Here is a 20,041-nt window from a genome sequence, read left to right as displayed (position 1 = left end):
ACAAATCGTTTCAAACATAGGTGCAGCCATGATGAGGGAGGTAAGTAATACAGTCAGCAGAATAGACAAATAGTAGAGTAAGAAAAAGACAGCCACTAGTTTTCCTGTTATACTGAATCCACACTGTTTCTTTGTTATAGAATAAATCTCCATTTAAAAGAATTAGTTCAGTCAGTTATAATTTTGCTTTGCTCACAAGTGGTTATTGTCATGCAAAACTATAACCTATCTATTAGATTGGAGAGGGAAATCTTGCGCTATGATCAAGAAATGTTAATGATAATATTTGCTTTTTAAAATCATATAAAATTTTATTCATTGTAAGGAAACCATGGAGACCCATTACTTTTGTACACAATTAGTTCAGCAAGCATTCACTAGTGTGCACTATGAACATAGCATACACTTTAAGCAGGTTGTGAAAATGCAGAGGGCAGAGAAGAAATGAGGACATGAAGGGAAAGGGGGCTTTCAGTTCTTACTACAAAATAATCAGGAGTGGTAATGATGGTGGCAGCGACAGCTCCATTACACACTAGCAGAGATTCTATCATCTAGTCTGTGCTAACCGTCCTAAGCATTTGCATGAAACACACACACCCTTTATGGGGTTTTCTTTAATGGAAAAGCTATGCTTCTGGAGTCTACTCTTTGAATTCTAACTCTATCAGAATATTGCTACAACTCTCAAGAGCACAGAGAGAAGCAACAAGAAACAGTTCCTGTCTACAGAAAGGTGAAGAGATGCTCTCGAAGGCCAAGTGGATGGCTGTGGGAAAGCCCCTTTCAAGGTCACTTGCAAATTAGAGCTCTTCTTTAACCCACATGCAATGGTGCTTCTCTGGCTTTTCCTTTGAAATTGCAGTAACAGCCGCTTTATCCCTGTAAATGAAGTCAACAGACTCCAATACTTCCATTTTATATTCTCATAACAGTCGTGAATTTACTTTTTTGGTTAAAAAAAAAATCTCACCCTTTTTTGCTTGTGTGTTCACATGCACACATATATAAATGTGCACATGTGTTTTAGCCAGAAGTCCACCTCAGATGAAGTTCCTCAGAAGAGTGACCATCTTCTCTTTTGTTGCTGGCCTGGTGTGAGCCTGGTGTTTACTTTTGAGTACTGGGAATCTGCCTTCCTCTCCTCTCCAGGCACAGGGGTTATGGACCTGGGACATCATACCCAGCTTCTTATGTAGGCATTCAGAATATTAACTCAGTTCCTCAGCCATGTACAGCAAGCACTTTACCCATCTACCCAACACTGTTCTTCAATAGGTGTTCAGAGCCCAAGCATTTAAATGCTTGAAAATACTCCCAAGCCACTTTTGTCTTTAAAAGGTTTCTCACATTTCAAAATTTATTAGCAAGGCCCACTGATAGGATTGTGGGAGACAGACTTCAAGAATACTACCCTCTTCTAGAACTTTTGTGAGCAAACAGTACCATCTTCAGCCAGCTCTTCTGCCCACCCAGGACAGGCACACAAAGAGGTAATGACCTTGCATGGAGACTACAGTCTGAAACAATGGACTCAGCGACCTAAGATGTGAGCCAGAAGGAAAAAGCCCGTGGGCCCTGGAAAGTTCATGGGAAAACGAGTGCCCCGCACGTGGGGGCATCTGGGCTGCTGACCACAGCACAGGCTGCCCACTCCTACCTCGTTTCAGACTTGGGTAGTGGGACAGTACAAACAGCTAGGTCTGCTAACACAGCAGCTATGACTTTAAAGTCAATGAATGTCACAAAGGCTACTTGTGTCTTCAGACTATTTACTTGGCCATCTGTCTTTGCAAAGCACCACACCGAGAGCTTGGTTTGGGAGTGGGGGTCAGTGGGGGGGGCACCCGGGTGTCTTAAGAGCAATATAATATCCCATGGATATATCAAAAATTTTCAGAATCATGTTAAGATCCATTTTTAAGGGCCTGAAAAAAATTTGGCAACAAATAGATTTGTGTATCTGTATTAGCTACAGAAGTTGCCCATGAAGAGAAGAGAGGGAGGAGATGAAGGCTGGTTTATGGTTTTGCTCAGCTTTCCCAGTCAGTACTTGGGTTCCAGGGACCAGTCTATGGTGCAGTCTAGACTCTCCTGTCATCTAAGTGGAAAGGACAAAGAGAGAACTCTGCTTGGATTGATTTCTCTGTTGAGGATGACTGGAGATGAGGTTTCCCATGAGGTGTTCTATTAAACATAAGAAAGCCAGAACCCAGAAGCCTTTTAGTTTTGTTTTGTTGCTTAAGCAGACTGTGCCTGACTAATCCCCATTGTTTACTGCAAGTAAGCCTTTCAGATGGTGTGACAGTAGAAAACGGGACATCTTATCATCTGGAGGAAAGAAAGAGTAATCAAACAAAACGATGACAAAGCCTATGGAGAAGCACCTTGCCGGAGAGCGTGGCTTTGACAGGGGCTGACAGCACGGAGGCAGGCCACGTCAAACACAATAACAGTAAACGCAAGACAACGGGAGCTTGTCTCTTCACGGCACGCGTTTAGAGTCTTTTCAGAGCATCAGGCCTTGCAAAAGCTGCCCCCTGGATACAATGTGTTCCCAAGCAGCCTGGGACAAGCTGCAGAGAGAGACAAGCAGATGTGACCATGGCCCTGGCATTTGGCAAGAACACTCACTGTCAGCTGGGACAATATCCGCCTGGACAGGGCATCAGCTGCACAGAAGTGAGGCAGGTCTGTGGTGTCACTGGAGGAAAGCCTGGGTGGCAGAGGGATGGACAGCACTGGGAAATGCAGCCCTGTGTGACCCTCCCTCTCTAGACTCAAACATCCACATACCCCCCCTTACCCAGTGTCATTATGTCTCCACAGATTAAACTGAACAGACAGGGGTGGGCTCGAGCTCTGCTCCTTCTGGACCCCAATGCACATCAAGTATGAGGAACTTTCAAACAATCTGTTTGTACAGGATGAGGAAGGAGTTAAAACCTTATGTTTCAGTGTTTTCTTTCAAAGCCCCTTACTCCGTCCATCCGTCCGTCCTCCCCACCCCACATGTGTGGTGTGTGTGTGTGTGTGTGTGTGTGTGTGTGTGTGCGCGCGCGCGTGCACTTGCATGAATAAGCCAGAAGTTTATGTCCCTCTTAACTGCTCCCTGCTAAGTCAGGGTCTCTCAATGAATACTGAGCTGCCAATTCAGTGAGTCTAGCTGGGCAGCACGCCTGAAGGATTTCCTGTCTCCACCTCCCCAGAGCTGGGATTATAGATAGACCTTGTTTGTGTGGGTGCTGAGGAATCCAATTCTTGTTCTCAGGGTGGGGCACTGAACTTTCTCTCCAGCCCTTTCTTGTGTCGAATCTCACAGGACACATGCAGCAAGTCTCCATTCGGAAGTGTTGACTTATCATACAGTAGCTCTTGGTTTTGTTGCCTTCACTCTCTCACACTTTGGCCACTTGGCTTTACATTCTGTCTCAATCCCATGCCAAGTCTCCTTGGATGTATCATATTTTAGGTCAGTGCCCTGAGGTAGGTGACTGGTTGCAGTGTTAGGGCTCATGCTGCCTTGGCTTTATCATATCTTTCCATATCTTATTCCTTCAGAAACAGGTTACTGACAGGGTCTCCCCGATGTTCACACTCTGGGCCTGCTAAGATTCCTGCAGCAGCTTTTCCATTGGTACTCAGCAAGCCATGTCTGTTAATCTGAATTTTCTTGTTAAAAGTTCTCTTCCCGCCAGCCCACAGACCCTCTCAGCTGCTACTGACACATCTGTCCTATTAGACTCTGCTGCCCCAGGTACAGAGTTCTAATCCTGTTCCCTTTTTTCCCAACCTTTTTTCTCTGCTCTGTATCTGGGGGTTGCTGTGGGAGCTAGCTTACTGTGCTCCCCATGGCTAGGAGATCATCCCCGAGATCAAGTGTGAAATTCCATGCATGTGCCCTCCCTCCTAGGGAAGATCCTACCTGGTTCTGACCCACTAGCAGGGAGGGGACTCCTGACTAACAGGAGGGGGAGGCCAAAACTGGCCACTTAGTCATGTGTCGTGGCTCACATGTGTAATTGAACACCCAAGAGGCTGAGGCAGGAGCACTGCCATGAGTTGAAGGCCAGACACATAGTGAATTCCAGTCCAGCCCGGGCTACAAAGAGACAGTTTTAAGAAAGAAGACAATTTCTATTTAATATTTAAAATCTCTCTTTCTTCTCTCGGTCTCTCTCTCACAAACACACATATGGTACCTTTTGTAGTACAATATGATGAACAAGAAAATGTAAAATCTAAGTGTGAATAACATGCCCTCCAAGAACCCACATTTACCACAACCCACGAGTGACTGCTTTGCCCCTGACTGACTCCCCTGCTTTCCTCCCTTCACCAGACCTGCAACTGACTCACTCAAACGAGGACACCCACAAGTGCCGGGGTGAAAGGCTCTGAGAACAGTGTGAGCTCACACTAGTGACCGTTTTTGTGTGCTGGCATCTCACGGGGATGTTCCTTCTCATTAGTACTGGGTGTTTTTGCAATAAGTCTGTAAGAAGGTATACATCATAGATAAATGAAGAAACAGTGGTATTGACGACTGCATATTGTTTGGGTCGAGAGTGAATTTGTCCTGAAGGCTGTCAAGCTTAGAGCTGGGGAGACCTGGAGTAAGTTCAGTCACCACTTGTCAACTGGTATGGACTTTAATGGTTTGGGGGAAGATTTTAGATGCTCTTCTGTGAAGTATGTGGCACAGATTGCATACACAATGACAGTTAGTGTTTCTATAACATTATCATGCCAACTCTGAAGGTAAGAAGCCCAGGGCACAAGAAAGGTGACCATAATTTATCTAGGCTCACACAGTTAAGGGAAGATAAAGCTTTCTGCCATACAGTCCAGCAGGAGGGACTCTCAGTGACCTGTCCCTAAAGACACACCACACAATGCAATAAACCATCACATATGCACACAATTGTATCAAGGAGCTATAATGAGGAAAGAATAAAGGCCATTTAAAATAACAATTAAGTTGTTTCTTGAGTAACAGATGCTTTCTCTCTACCCATGCCAGTGTAGCACACCTATCATTGCACCTGCCATACACGGTGGCCTCCAGCTGTTTTCAGATGAGAAGGATCTGTCAGTTAACTATGTGGAAACAACTCCAGGCCGACTGTCTAATTCTCAGAAGCTAACAAGCTACTGTCTTCTGTTAAAAACACAAGGAATCAAACTGCTGGAAGGTTGTACCCTCAACATTGCAGTCAGTGATGAAATAGGCATTTAAAAAAAAAGTATTTCTCCAACTATTATTTAAACTCACTCAAACACATTCAACAATGAACAAATCTTCAACATTAATTACTAGATGCTAACCAAAATACAAAGTCATATAGCCCATTCTCAAAGGGCCTCCTTGGAGGCCTAGCATGATGGGCTGGGACACAGAGGCTTCAGACTGAGCTCAGTTTTGGTTTTATGACCTGTCCAGTGACTGTGCCCACTCAGAGGAGCCACCGTAATGTCACTGTTTAAAGTTCATTTGCGGAGTAAGACGGCAAAAAAGTAAGGACAACACGGCAGCGACTTCTATCTTCATACTGACATACTATCTAATTAACAGGATAGAATGTCTGAAACTTGTGAAATATGTAAATAGGCACTTACTTTGGAGTATGTTCATGCTACCATATGAAAACGAATTTAGCTGAATCTTATTCAAGCTGCTTACCAGTGAAAGTCTATGAGAATCAAGGGTCTTGTCACCTCTCTCTGCAAAAATAATTGCTCATCTCTCTAAAACAAAACAAAACAAAACAAAACAAAACATTGTGTCTTCTCCCTTAAGCTACAGTTACCACAGCATGGACCAGTGTTCTGCATAGACTATATGCCTGAAGGGGGGAGGGGGACACATCTGATTTGTTTCCCTCAGCAAGTGCATCCTAAATATCATATGCTTATAAAATGGTTATTGAATGAAATTTAACCAGGCATGCCCAGAGCTTACAAGAGTTTTGTCTTTTGAACAATTTTTACTTTTATTGGTTCCAATTTCACTAATATGTATATGCTTACTTTCGGAAACAAAACTCTTTAAGTTTCTTTGTGAGTGTTGTAGGCTATGAGGTATGATAACTGTGTGCTCATTTATTCTACAGGGTTGTCATTCTGCAGAATCTTGCATCTCAGTGTAGGTTTTGTAGAAGAAATGCTTTCAGTCCCCCCTCTTATTAAAAAAAGTCTTATCCAAATGGTTTTGGGTAAGTAAACATGGCCAGGAGTCAAAGTATGGTAGCATCCCTAACTCAATGCAATCCAAATCCATGGAAAGCTAGAACGTATCTGCTTATACTCGGGACTACTTTTGACATTGAAATATTTGAAGCAAATTTCCTTTATAACTTTCCCAATTCAGGTCTATTACTATGTTAAAAGATCTATTTTCAATGCTCATGAAGAAAAACACCATGCTACAAGAACCATTTAAAAATGTAAAACACTGTTTCTTTTCCCCTTTATATACATTTGGAAGATAAACACAGCTATTTTTTTTAATCTAAGAAATTAAATGCGAGATGATCAGCTATCCAATGAGTTGTGATTTCAAAATGTTAGCACATTTATGGACACAAATAAGGCAATTTTAATAGTGTTTAAGATATCAAAGTAGAATGCTACCTACCACTACCTGCCACCCCCCACCACACACACAAGTCATGGTGGGGACTGCATCATGGTCTCATACATTGTAAGCACATGTCTACCATAGAGATACATCTCCAGCTCAAGATAACTTCACAGGGATGAGAAATAAGATTTGGGAAACAACACTGGTACATTATCTACCACTGTGTTATGAAAATTATGCAACCCTTTTCTCTTTTTCTTCATAGGTAAGGGGGATAATCAGGATATCTGCTGCATAGGGTTGATTTTAAAACAAGGAGGATTAACTACATCATTGCACTCAGCCTTTCAGCTAGTATGAGAAGTTGGGTGTGGTTGCATATGCCTATACTCCCAGCATTCAGGAGGCTAAGGACACAGGGACTCAGTCTGGGTTATACAGGGAGACCCCGACTCGGTTCTGCATTCACTCCTTCCTCCCTCCCCACCCACCCATCCTGAGAAGCAGTATGTACAGTGGTTAGGAGTGCAAGCCCAAGAAGACAAGCTTAATTCTTGCTTCTTTATCACCTTGGACATTACTCAGGAAAATAAAGCAAGTGTCATAAAGCTTCCTTGAGGATTAAGTCAGTGTGCCTCTCGGCATGCGCTCAGTAAGTCCCTGTGATGAGACTCTGCATGGGACAAAGAGAATGCTATAAGCTATGCCACACACTTTTAGTTACAGAAAAAAAAAAAAAAAAAAAAGGAATGCAAGGACATGAAGGAGAGCCAGGGCAGAGTTGCTGACTGGCTTTATGCATCAACAACGTAAAGATACACTAAAACTGAGCATTTGGAGGTGGAGAGATGGCTCAGTGGTTAGAAGTATGTGCTGCTCTTGCAGAGGATCCAAGTTTGGTTCCCAGCACCCACATCAGGCAGTTCACAACTACTTATCACTGCAGCCCAAGTGAATATGGCACCTCTGCTTTCCAAAGGCATCTGCACTCACACACACAGCTCTCTGACCCCCACTCCCAAACTACAGAACATACACAAGTATTAGAAAATAAAATGAGATGCTCGGAAGAGCCCCAGGAAAGGCTGAGGAGTTATAATCATAGTGGAGAGCTGGCAGCACGGGAAGGACTGGACCAGGGTCTAATGTGAGTGTAGTTACCAGAGAGAGAACAAGCTGCCTTCAGATTCCCAAAAGTATGCCAGACAGACAGAGAATAAGAACAGAGGAGGCACTGGGAAGGCAGTGAGGGGTACCTGTCTGTTTGTCTGAACAAGAGACGGAGGACAAAGCCAAAATGAGAATACATCTAAACCAAACTGAATCTAAATCCAGCGCCTTAGACCACTTGGCCACGCTACCTCCCACTAACCAAACTGAATCTAAATGGTGTGTGTGTGTGTGTTTGCATGTGTGAATTCAGGGAGAAATGGCAGAAGCTGAATATATATATATATATATATATATATATATATATATATATATATATCTTGTATTATACACACACACACACACACACACACATATATATATATATATATTTCTTGTAAATATTTGATTGTGGAACCTTAAATTTTTTTTTTACTATTACTATTATAAGACAAAATAGTAATTAAAATAAAGATGTCACTGAAAAATGAAACTAATGGGACTATAGACTCAAATATTTACAAATGGAAAATATTTTTACTTACTTCCAACATAGAAAAATGTATATTCCCCATAAAATATTTTCTATGTGCAAAACAAACAGGAAAAGGGAAACAACTATTTTAATATTGGTACTGTCATCTAAAATAAAAATTCTCATGCGCTTGAGATGGAACACTTAATTTCGTTCAAAAACAGACACGTTAAAACAGAAGGAAAGCCCCCAGATAATGTTCTGAATCTAAGGTAGAACTCTCATTACGAACCACACTTTCTACTAGGAACACAAAAAGTAGAGATCCTAAATGGTTTCCTCCAGAAGATCAAGAAACAAAATGGTGCCCTGACAATCTAATCTGTTTCCACTTGAAAGCAAAGCTAGCATTAAACCAACACTCTGGAGTCACTGGAAACATTTGCCCCAGGTGGGACAACTGTAGCAACACCTGATTAGGCTAACACCTGATGAAGAGAAACACACCATCTGTGTCTAAACCAATGCACTCAGCCCTGCAAACTGAAGCTAAAGGCCAGCCAGGCACTCATGAAGCTTTCTCTCCGTCATCTTTCCCACACAGTATTCAAGTGATGGGAGAAGAGAAATTCTTCACAGAAGCAATTCCACATGGGATGAAACCCAAGTGAGAGAACTATTTTAACACCATTTTGTCATTCTTCACCAACTATGTCTCAGCGATCACCACAGCACACAAAGAGGAGGAATGACAGTGTATACTGTCCCTTTCTGAACAGGATGACACAGAAGAGGAACCTGAGGGTATTTAGCTCACTCGATCCAAATGCCAGTTACATGAGCACAGGGGCGAGAGGAGCACACTGAATGACTCAGAAGAAGTTCCGTGTCAGAGGTGGGGCTATTCCAGGACAGCCAACCTGACTCCCCTTTTGTCGTGTGCACTCAGATTTTACTCACCAAGTTCATGCCAAAAGGCAGGAAACAGAAACCATTGAGCTCTTTCCAAAACCTGCTAGGTTTTAGGTCCAATATGACATCTTCAACAACAACAACAACAACAACAACAAAACAACATATTTCAGAGAACACAGGATACCTATGGAAGGAGAATTACAATTTAAAGGCATTAAAGAATAAAACCATCGAGGAAAAGTATGAATGGGACATTGAAGCAAATGTGATACTACTGTGACTTTCTGTCAAATGTTCTGACCAGCAAACGGACTGAGAACAGAACACTAACGGAATACAAACGGCCAACACATAAAAACATGCTTAACATCTTTAGCTATCAGAAAAACATTTAAATCAAAACGTCACGGAAATATCCCAGCTTACTCCAGTCAGAATGGCTGTCAGGAAGAAAACAAATGGCGACTAATGCAGCGCGATGGGGAGAGCCCTAATACATGGGTGGTGGGAATATAAACTAGTACAGCCACTATGGAAATCATTATGGAGGCTCCTCAAAAAACAAAAACCACTGGAAACCAGCTATACCCCTTCCAGGCACACATACAAAGGAATCCCAGACAGCACCCATGGGATACATGTACTCCTGAGCTTGCTGTGGCGTTACCTGCAAAAGCCAAATGATGGCATGAGCCTCTGCATCTACCAATGGAGCAGTGAATACGGAAAACATGCTGCGCAGCACAATGGGGTTATAATAGATAATAAAATGGCAGCAATACAGAAAAATGGAACTAGGAAGTCCCCCCACCCCAGCACATACTTGTCTCACTGGTAGAGTCTGTGTTTTAAAAAGACACAGAAGTAGTAGCAAGTTCATTTGGGAAGAGGGGGGCAACCAGAAGAAAGCGGTCTGAAGTGATAAAAGGAAAGTGAGGAGGGTGAATACAAAGTCCAGGACACACATGTAAAGAAATGTCCCAAGAAAACTGATGGTTTTGTAGCAATAAATATATGCTGATTAAAGGAGTGGACTGACATATTCAAGTTCAAATAATGACAGGCAAGGTTTGCGGTTGGTGAGAATACACATGATCCTACATGTACATTCATGCTAGTTGATGAACGACTTTCATTGTTAAAGCAAGTGTGATGCCGTGTTGTGGGCTTTCCTCTCCAGCACCCTTACCCACATCAGTCATGGTATTCTTCCCCACAGCCGATCTAACTGGAATAAGCTCAAATTTCACTGAAGTTTTGGTTTACATTTTTTTTTCCCCTGATGGATAGAGATGTTGAGATTGTTTTCGTATGGTGGGCCATTTGTCCTTCCTGGGTGAATTTTCTATGTGATTCATTAGCTTATGCACACACTGATGATTCTCTAAGACAGCTGCTGATAGGTATATATGAGTTTGGACTTTTCTTAGCATTCCTCCATATATAAACATTTTTTTTTTTTTTTTTTTTTTTGGTGATAAAACACTAAAATTTGCTTCCAGCCCAAGCAACATTTTATCTTTTGGTCCTTAAGTTTACAAGTATGAAGTCACTATAGCTCCTTCCAGACTCCCTGAAACAGACAATTCATAGTTTTTAGGGACTAAATTTAAAATTCAATTAAGTTATCCATTGAAGCCTGCCTGTGTCATCTAGTTTAGGAGCATGCCTCATACAATAACCTGCTGTTAAGAAAAATTACAAAAATCTTTATCTGAAGTATATTGTCCTTAGGAAGGAGAACACATAGTTTTCATTCCATCTTTCTAATTAGTAATTTAAGCATATGTTCAGCATTTAACTCTAAATGTTTGCCTTTTCCCCAAGCTCTAATACAGCTGTCCAAGATTTGAATGCCAGAAAACATTTAAATATCAACATCTGTTGAATTATGTTAATTTAGTGTAATATAATTGGGCATGAGTTGGGATTGATCGGAAATATATGAAATAAACAAAGGTAAATTCCCATCTGTAGCCTGGTACACAAACAAAATCAATATGGAATGACAAAAGTATTTATTTCCAAAGAGAAAATGTAAGAAAAATAAAACAAGTACTGAATATAAAAAATAATTTATTAAAAAGCAAACCAACAACTAGGTAAACCAGTTTCATATTATTTTAAAAGTTATTTTGCATTGATCTCATAATTGAGAAATGACCAATAGTAATCAAGTCCTTAGTATCTATTTAACCTTTATATATTATTAAGTAAAATGTTTTAATTACAGATACGTGGGCATTAAAATTAATGCTGAAGGATAATTTCTGTACTATTGTGATCAAGTTGATTTGATTCAGATTCCACACACATAAAACATTATTGAAAATGGCCAGGATTTTTCAACATGGGGTAGTATAGTAGGTGGGAACACTGAAATGAACCTGTCCACATGCTGGTACTCTTCTAAGACAGCTAACGGACACCTGGACTTTACCCTGAGACTGTAAGATGCAAACTACCCAGCAGCAGCATCCCATGACTCTCACATTAACGCACAGGGCTGCTTGTTTGGGGGAGGATTTTGGCACAGGAACACAGTGCATGGACATCCCCAAACGCTCTGTAATGAAGTTACAAACCGGGCTGCAGGAGTTATTCAAGCTGTTATGATCCAGCTCTGCAGGTGCACCTTAATCATTTCCTAGGGGACCCATCTCTGGGGGCTAAAGGTTAGAGTTGTGTCCATGCCCACTTAATCACTGGGCCAATTTGGAGAGTGCCAACTGTGAAACAGACACCTGTCCTTAAGGAGATGGACTTCAGACCATACATTTATTTCAGTTAAGGGTCGCTGGAACAGCTCGCACATGCTAACAATTTTCTGTCATTAGTGACCATAGCCACATCCAACCACCATCCTTGGGGACAGAGCCTGTGCACATGTCTAGGCATTTGGAAACATCGAGATCATCAGTGGGAAAGAGAGGTTACCACGTGATGAGAGCTACACTAAGGGAGAGTATATTTTTGGAATTTTATTTACTATACAAGGATAAAGAAGGTATTTCCAGTTGGTAAACTAATTCTCTGCAGGTCCCTCATATCCAACCGAAAAGCAAAGACTCAAAATTCAAATTGGCCAGTGACTAATTTATTTGGTATAATCATAACTTAAAATAACCCTCTCCAGTCATTCATTTAAAATCTTGGCAAGGAAGGTTAGAATTTCAGGATGGCAAAGGACAGGAGCCACGAGCACTGGCAATTTGCTCACAGTGTGGTTTTATAAAATACAGTAATTTGGTCGTAGAGTGTAGAATGGGAAAATTAAACCCCTTAAAAGCCATTTTATGTCACATATGTGGGAAGTTTCCAATTATTCTGCTCTAACTATCTCTAGCCTTTGAAGTTATTCAAATGTTCTTTTTAATTAGGACACATATATAATTAAATGTATTCCAATTAAACAAATATGGAATGCATACATTCTAATTAAAGTGAACATGTGAATATTTTCTATTAGTTTGGCCGTGCACACATAAGAATGAATGGGAATCACTTCCCTTGGAAGGGCTCAGTAAAACTGTTCACAACAAATGGAGTCCTACTCCAGTTCTCAATGGGGGAAGAAGAGGTTATTAAGGACTGTAACATTTTAAAGTCAGCGCTTTAAAGCTGTCCCCAGTCACACTGGATATATAAAATGCCAACCAGCATAACTTGCTTTAAAAATACGGTGTTAAGTGACTGCAGTCCTAACATGACAAGGACAGGTCTCTTTAAAATGCTAACTACTGTAGAAGACAGGTGGTGTCTCCTTTGACACAGTGAACGCACTATTCAGCTTTGCTGATATACGGAATCTGGTGATGTTTCTGTGAAAGGCAAAGGCATGCGTGGTCCACGTCCTTATGCAGTTTCTCATCAACAGCCCCCATCTCATTATTAACAGCTGCTCAGAGATGTAATCCTTAATACTTTCATTTATTTTTGGCAAAGCTGCAAAATGACAAATAGTTTTGTATCTGTTGCAAATTAGTCTCCTTTCCAAACAACAAATGACAGCCTGGGGAAGACTGAGCACACTGAATCATTGAACATCTTTGGATCTTTAGAAGATCAAACAAAAAGCAGCTGTAATTCTGTCACATCTGTGACAAAAAATGGTGGCAAGCGTCAACATGTGGAAGGGGAATGCATTCCACAATGGTGCAAACAGGGATGCTCTTTTTATTTTTGATGGGGGAGGAAAACACGAATGAGTAGGAACCCTCTTATAGAAACAGGAATGTAGGACAGACTCTACCATTTCTCAGATCAAATCTGGCTTCTATTTTATTTGATTTTTATTTTAGTTTACTAACCACGCAAGAGGAAACCAAAAAACCAAACCAACCAACCAAACAAACAAAAACTCTATTTTCTCCTCGTAATTAGAGCACACAGTATGCAAATCATGTGACATGAAGTAAATGAAAAATATACTCTTAGGAATGATGTGAAAAGCTGCTATGGAAATTGACAGAACTTAATACTATCACCAAAAATATATTTTTACTTGGTTACAAGTAATATATCAAAGTATTAGATAGTTTGCCTAGGTATTTCTTACCAATGCATGTCAAAAAAAAAAACAAACTTTCTAAGAGTCTGGTAAGGATGAGGGGAGACTCCTATTTTACCATCAAAGCCTTCAGGGACAGGGAAGCATCTTGACGGGAATAACGGAGTGAGCTGCCAGGAGCTCTCAGGCTGCTCATGGATTCTCAGGTAGAAACTCTTGGTGGGAACTAGGATGACACATGACTGAGTATCAGGCATCCTTCATGCCTGGGAAACTGACTTGCAATTTGGGAGGCAATGATGACCTTTCTGATACAAGCCAATGTTTTTACAGAATGATGAAAATACTTAATTGTAACTTTCAATGAGGGATGACAGGGGAAAGGAGTATTTTTTTAAGAAGCAAATTCTAAGATTTGCTTAAATTTTAGGAAGCAAAATCCTTCACCTGAATGCTGAGATTTAAGTTTAGAACATGCAGGGCATTTCTCTGTGCACTGGCAGGCTCCTCCCCTTTGCCGGTAACTGTAGAAGGTACCTCAGCAGAACCATCCTTAGATAAGGAAAAACTGGCTGAGCATCCCTCTGGAAACAGGATGTCTTTTTGACACTTTGACCCAACTAGACACATGTCTCTCGGGTATGTAACCTTGGGTGGCTACTTCTTTGGAGCGATCCCTCGGCTGTGGCTCAAGTGTGGCATGGGACTCTATCCACCTTTGGCATTTTTCCTGAGCCTTGGGGGATCAGCTCAAAACCAACATCTCTTGTTTCTTACTGTCTATTCACAAGCAATAAACTGCTTCATATAACATGCCCCGTGTCACTGGCTACAGAAAAGGTGGTACCCAGGCTAGAGTTACACAACTCTGGAACAGGCTGAACACAATGTAGATGCTGTTTCTATTTCTTCATGCAGGAGTTGGGCATGGTGGTGTCTGCTGTCACTCAGCACTTTGGAGGCTGAAGCAACATGGCTCTGAGTTCCAAGATAGCTCACCACTTGCTAAGATCCTGTCTTACCACCACAACAAAACAAAAATACTGAGGTACCAAAAAATGCTCAAGGTTTTAGTTTTGTCCTCACTTTGATGGACAAATTATTCAACATGATGTCTGCTAGTGATTAAAATCTGAAAGTAATAAGCAGTTCCAAAAGTAACACTTAAATGTACTTTTATTCAAAATTATGTTTTGAAAATCTTGTTTTCTTGAGTTTCTACTTGTATTCTGAAGGATTTTGAGGTATGTAAAAATTATTAAATGACACAAAAAAAATCTCTCTTGATATTCATTAAAATTAGACAAAAAATACAACAAAATTAAGATGAAAGTTCATGGTAGGAAATGGACAGTAAATACTGAACCAATGGAAGAATGGATGGAACACAGAACTCTACAGTACCTAGAATCGGAGCTACACATGACTGCACCCATGAGCTCGAGGTCCGCCTTGGCAACACAGTAAGCCCTGTGCTTTGGCCTTGAGACATAATGAATGAGAAGAATCAACAGGAGACAGCAAACATGGAAAAACACTGGAAGGATGTGCAGCTTCAATCACTGTAGGGTGAAATCCCAAGGAAACAAATCATATGAGCACCCAAGGGTGACGCCACGAGCAAACATTCCACATCACTCACTGAAAACATCTGCTTTATGATAGTGCAGTCTGAGAAATAACAGAAGCAGCAAACTAACAGGCACATTAGAGGAACAACATCAACTATACTAACAATCAGTGAATCTATTAATTTCAGTTGGAATAAGTATAAGTACTAATGCAGGCTGTTGTTATTTTATTAATAACTACTGTGATATAATATATTATATTATGATGAGCACTGCTGATGGTAAGTAAGCAGGGCAGAGATGCTACAGCATTGGGGCAAGGTAAGGAATCCAGACAAGTCCTGTACTTTGATGGACATGCAGACACACAGGACAGTCACAGAACACAGTAGAAATCTTAACATAAATGACTGAAGCCAGGAATGCTGCTTCATGCCGGAAACTCCACCATTCAAGTGGCCGAGGTAGGGGATCACTGAGAGTTTGAGGTCAGCTCACACTACAGTGTGAGACCATCTCTCAAAAGCAAATGAACAAGTGACTGAAATTATTGAAATGGGATGTGTTTACGGAGATCTTAAAATACCGCCTCTTTCGTGTTTTTGTATGTTAGACACAGCACCGTCTCATGGTGACAGACAGACCATACTGCTATACTCATTAATGTAAAGAGCACAAAACATTACACAGGTCACAGGTAACTTCTTACAGTGCTCGAGGCAAAGAGAGAAGCAAGAGCATGAAGTAGATATCCAGAAACCTACCACTGAAAAGTCCTGCAGCCAGCAGCATTGGTAAATATGCACCTGAAGCTCTTCTAGGAAGATTCTTTACATTCCCAAGGTGCCCGGGGGAGGTGTGCTACACTCCACAGGCCAGAACTGTACTTCACAGTGCTTGGCCGTGTGCTCAGAGCATCTGTGAACGATGCCCGCTTTAAGAGTGTGCTACAGTCAAATGCTCCAGCATCCGAGCCTTGACTCACTACCGCAGACCACCTGTGAACCTACACTCCTGCATGTGCTGGGACATTTTGGAAGTAAATGGTCCCCCGATGTAATGCCTCAGTGCATTACAGTTCCCTTCTCTAACCTTTATGTTTTCCCCCAAGTTGAAAAAGGCAAGTGCAGTCACTCATCCAAAAGGGTTAAGAAAAGTCAAGATAATATTAAAATACTAAGAAAGAAAATGGGTTTCAGAAGAGGAATGCAGGATAATATATATGAATTGGAAGGTGAGGATTTTCATGTTGCATTTAATAAGATTTGGAACAAAAGCGAAGCTTCAATCTGATTTCACCTTTCCAAGTTGCCCGGTGCCTAATGCAGCCCATGACACAAGAGCAAAAAGGATATGTAACATAGGCACTTATCAAGACAAAGAGCAAACATGGGATGATTCTCAAAGAAGCGGTTTGAAAATGAGAGCACAGAAGTTCTAAAATCCCAGTTAAAGATTTGGGTTATAATATGGGGAAAATTGCCCAGCAGTGTTCCAGGAAGACAGCATATGTTTGTATTATACCTGCTGCATAGCTGTAGGTAAGATAATTGTGTATTTCTAACATAGACATGTCATGTATGAATGTGAGAGATAGGGATAGGAGAAGGGAGAGAGAGAAGTAGGGGCTTAAAAATAAAGAACTAAGAATACCTAAATAATAGAAGCAGGATATACAATTACTAAAAACTGAAAGACAGTGGAGAGGGCACATGAAAATTCTGAGGAAAAACAAACTTCAAACCAGAGTTCAATTCTCAGGAAAACAGCAATGTGAGAAAACCAGGAAGGGATCTGCAGACACACAGAATCTCCGAGATTTCTCAATCCCAGACAGCTCAGGGAAAATAGTGCCATGGGACCCAGAGAACAGAACCTTATGGGATACAGGAATGAAGTCTTCTGGCGGGGGGGCAATGAGGAATAAGGATGCTGCATATGTCACACATCAGGCCATGTGGACAGTATCGAACATAACTGAAAATGGAAAGCAAAGAGGGTCACCACCAGGACAACAAACCAGGACTTACAATTCTGGGAAGAGATTACTGATGGACTGAGCTTAAAGACAGCACATAAAGCAGATAGCAAGATAACCATGATCTCCACAAGTGCAAGTTACCCACAGATGGCTACCAGTGTCATGTCTAGTCCCTTAATGACAACAGATAGTCAGTGTGGGAAGCGAAGGCAAAGAACCAGGCATGGCTATGCACAGGGAGGTGGGATCACAGCAAAAGGAAATGCTAAAGAAGTGGTCATGTAACTGCAATATGGCTACACAGAGGTTAAGAGCAAAAGGAACAGCCAAGAGTTGAAGTGTTTGGAGACTAAATACAGAGAACAAGATGGGGTGATGATGGCCCTTCTGTACCATTGTTTTTCTTACCAAGAATTTAATCCTCTTAACTATGTGTGAAAACAACACGATAGAAAGCACAATTCACCAAGCATGTAGGATGAAACATGAAGGTAAGGAAGGCGATGATAACATGAGAGTTACAGAGGCCAGTGCTTGAGACCTCACAGGCACATTAGCCTACTGTATACAACACTGCTATAGAGTAGATGCTATTGCTTTTGCAATTTATGCGCAGAACAAGAGAACTTCAATATTTGGTCAGAATCATCTAACTAGATCATGGAGACACTCACTGGGGTGCAGTCAGGGATGATAATTCCAGAAGAAACACATGAATATAATACTCACTTCTTAGGTTCAACTTTTATTTTACACCTATTCTGAGCAATAGCTGTAGATATCCAAGATGCCTGAAGTGCTTGTGGTACAGTAAAGCAAAGCCACTGTATTTACGAAGCTTAGAGAGGGGACACAGAGAAGGTGAAGGCACATTTAGTGGCACAGAGGACAGTGTCTGATGAAAGTACATAGGTCACTTCTTACAGTGGCAAAGACAAAGGGAGTGGAGAGTCAGCCCCTGTCCTCCTTTCCACACAGTGGTGCTGGGGTTACACCCAGGGCCCAGGATAGTAAATACATAACTCTACCCCTCTTCGAGTCAGTGGGGCTCCTTGCCATCTTCATGGGGTCTGATAAAGGTCTCTTTTTGCACTTGGTCTTCCATAGATTAAGCTTTACGTTTCTGAGAAATACTTACAAAGTCCAAGGCATGACAACTACTTTTGCCTCACCCAATCAGTTTACAGCTTCTTGTGGGACAGAAAGACTGAAAGACAGAACTCTTCCTGATGACTGAGGCCAACTGTGCTTTTTCCTGTCAGGGATTATTATAGAAAGCAGGGTCCTCTCTCCCTGAGACTAGTTTCCTTTCCTGATGGGCTGAACGACCCAGCAAAAGCAACCTGAAGGGAAAGGGATCCCAACTCCAAGTTACAGTGCATCATTACTGATAAATCAAGGCAACACGAACCTGAAGCAACTGGTTATGTCCCATGCACAGTCAAGGGCAAAGAGCAATGGATTAATTAATGCATACATGCTTGTGTTCAACTCATTTTCTCCTGTTTCATACAGCTGAGGTTATAAACCAAAGGACTGGTGTTACCTACTTTCAGTTGGGGTTTCCCATATCATTAGCACAATCAAGACAATCAGCATGGCCACAGGCCGATGACTCCCTTCCCAAGTGAATCTAGACCATGCACCAGTTACTCTGATCAACATTCAGGAGAGAAAGAAGAACCACTGGTATCTCAGTAAGGAAGAAATCTTCAGAAACACCAGATGCACATCTGAAAGCATACTGTAAAAAGTAAAGTGCAGAAAGTCCTCTGCTTTGGAAAAGAAGACCAACAGTCCACTTAGGTAACTGAAGATGAGAAACACCCAAAAGCACTTTAAGAAAAAGACTATTTTCTTACATTTTACAAGCTTTGATACAATATAGCCAGAATGGTATCTTGGTCTACATCACTGGGAGCCCAGAAATGGGTTCTGATAAACAACCCACAATTCACAGGGAGGGTGTCCTGGTTATACAGAGGGCATTGAGCTGTGAGAATGGAGAGAGTCCCGAATGCTTACCTGCTGGCTGTTTTCACGGAGCAGTTTTTCTTGTGTCCTCTTTCCACTCGGCTATCTCTCAGAAGCTGATGCTATACAAAGTGTCAAGACAAAGTAGTAGAAACAAAAATATTTCTGTTATATTAGTTTGTAATGAGGAAAATACTTTGTAATCGAATGAACACTGGTGTGCCCAGTTGCATGGCTTTCTTGACACTCTCTTAGTTAATGATGACACTGTCACTGGTGCAAAAATGACAGCCAGGGGACAATCTGTCCTTGACAACTGCAGTGACTGATCTCAAAGCCAGTTAGCACATGGCCTGGAGCTCCAAGACTAGAGTTCAGGTGCCTCCTACTGCGGCAGTGACAACACCCTCTTTTGTCTAAGACTTTTACTGTTATGTTAGGTTTGTTCGGCTGCCATAGTTTTGAGGCTGATAAGAAAGAGCTGATCCTGTTTCTTATGTATGGAACCATAGCAGAAAATACAGAGTGTTCTCTAAAAAGAGTTAGTGCAGTAATGCATTTCCTTCAACTGTCTAGTCATCCATAACCCTTCATATCTGCTTTACCCTTAATTAACTAAAAATAAAGTAGATTAAAAAAAAAGACCCTTGCCAGTACTTTTTACAGTGTGTTCACTCAAAGAGTAACTTAATTTACTTTTATACGTGATTATGTAGATGCAAGGCGAGGCTCACAAATGCACACCTAATCAGAAATTAACCAGAGTAGAGAACGAAGTTTTATGGGCACTAACATGGGACAGGCCTGTGCTCCAGTAAGTCCTCAAGCCACTTTGCTTCAATGACAGAGTTATCACATACAAACTATGTAACCTTAGGCAAAG

General features: G+C 41.4%; 1 protein-coding gene across 5 annotated transcripts in view; it reads right to left on the bottom strand.

Moving 5' to 3' along the window:
* Gpatch2 (G-patch domain containing 2) overlaps positions 1-20,041 on the bottom strand; it is a 143,108-nt gene that overhangs the window by 11,161 nt on the left and 111,906 nt on the right. For 4 of the 5 annotated variants that reach the window (XM_051186530.1, XM_051186527.1, XM_051186526.1 and 1 more), the window contains one exon: positions 19,210-19,280. The exons of the other annotated variant lie outside the window; for it this stretch is intronic. In XM_051186530.1, the coding sequence (XP_051042487.1) occupies positions 19,210-19,280 (71 nt within the window). The remainder of the gene's footprint in view (positions 1-19,209; positions 19,281-20,041) is intronic. 5 annotated transcript variants of the gene reach the window in all.

This window comes from Phodopus roborovskii, unplaced genomic scaffold (genome assembly GCF_943737965.1).
Source record: "Phodopus roborovskii unplaced genomic scaffold, PHOROB, whole genome shotgun sequence".
In the NCBI taxonomy this organism is placed as follows: domain Eukaryota; kingdom Metazoa; phylum Chordata; class Mammalia; order Rodentia; family Cricetidae; genus Phodopus; species Phodopus roborovskii.
This window is presented reverse-complemented; position numbering and strand designations above follow the sequence as displayed.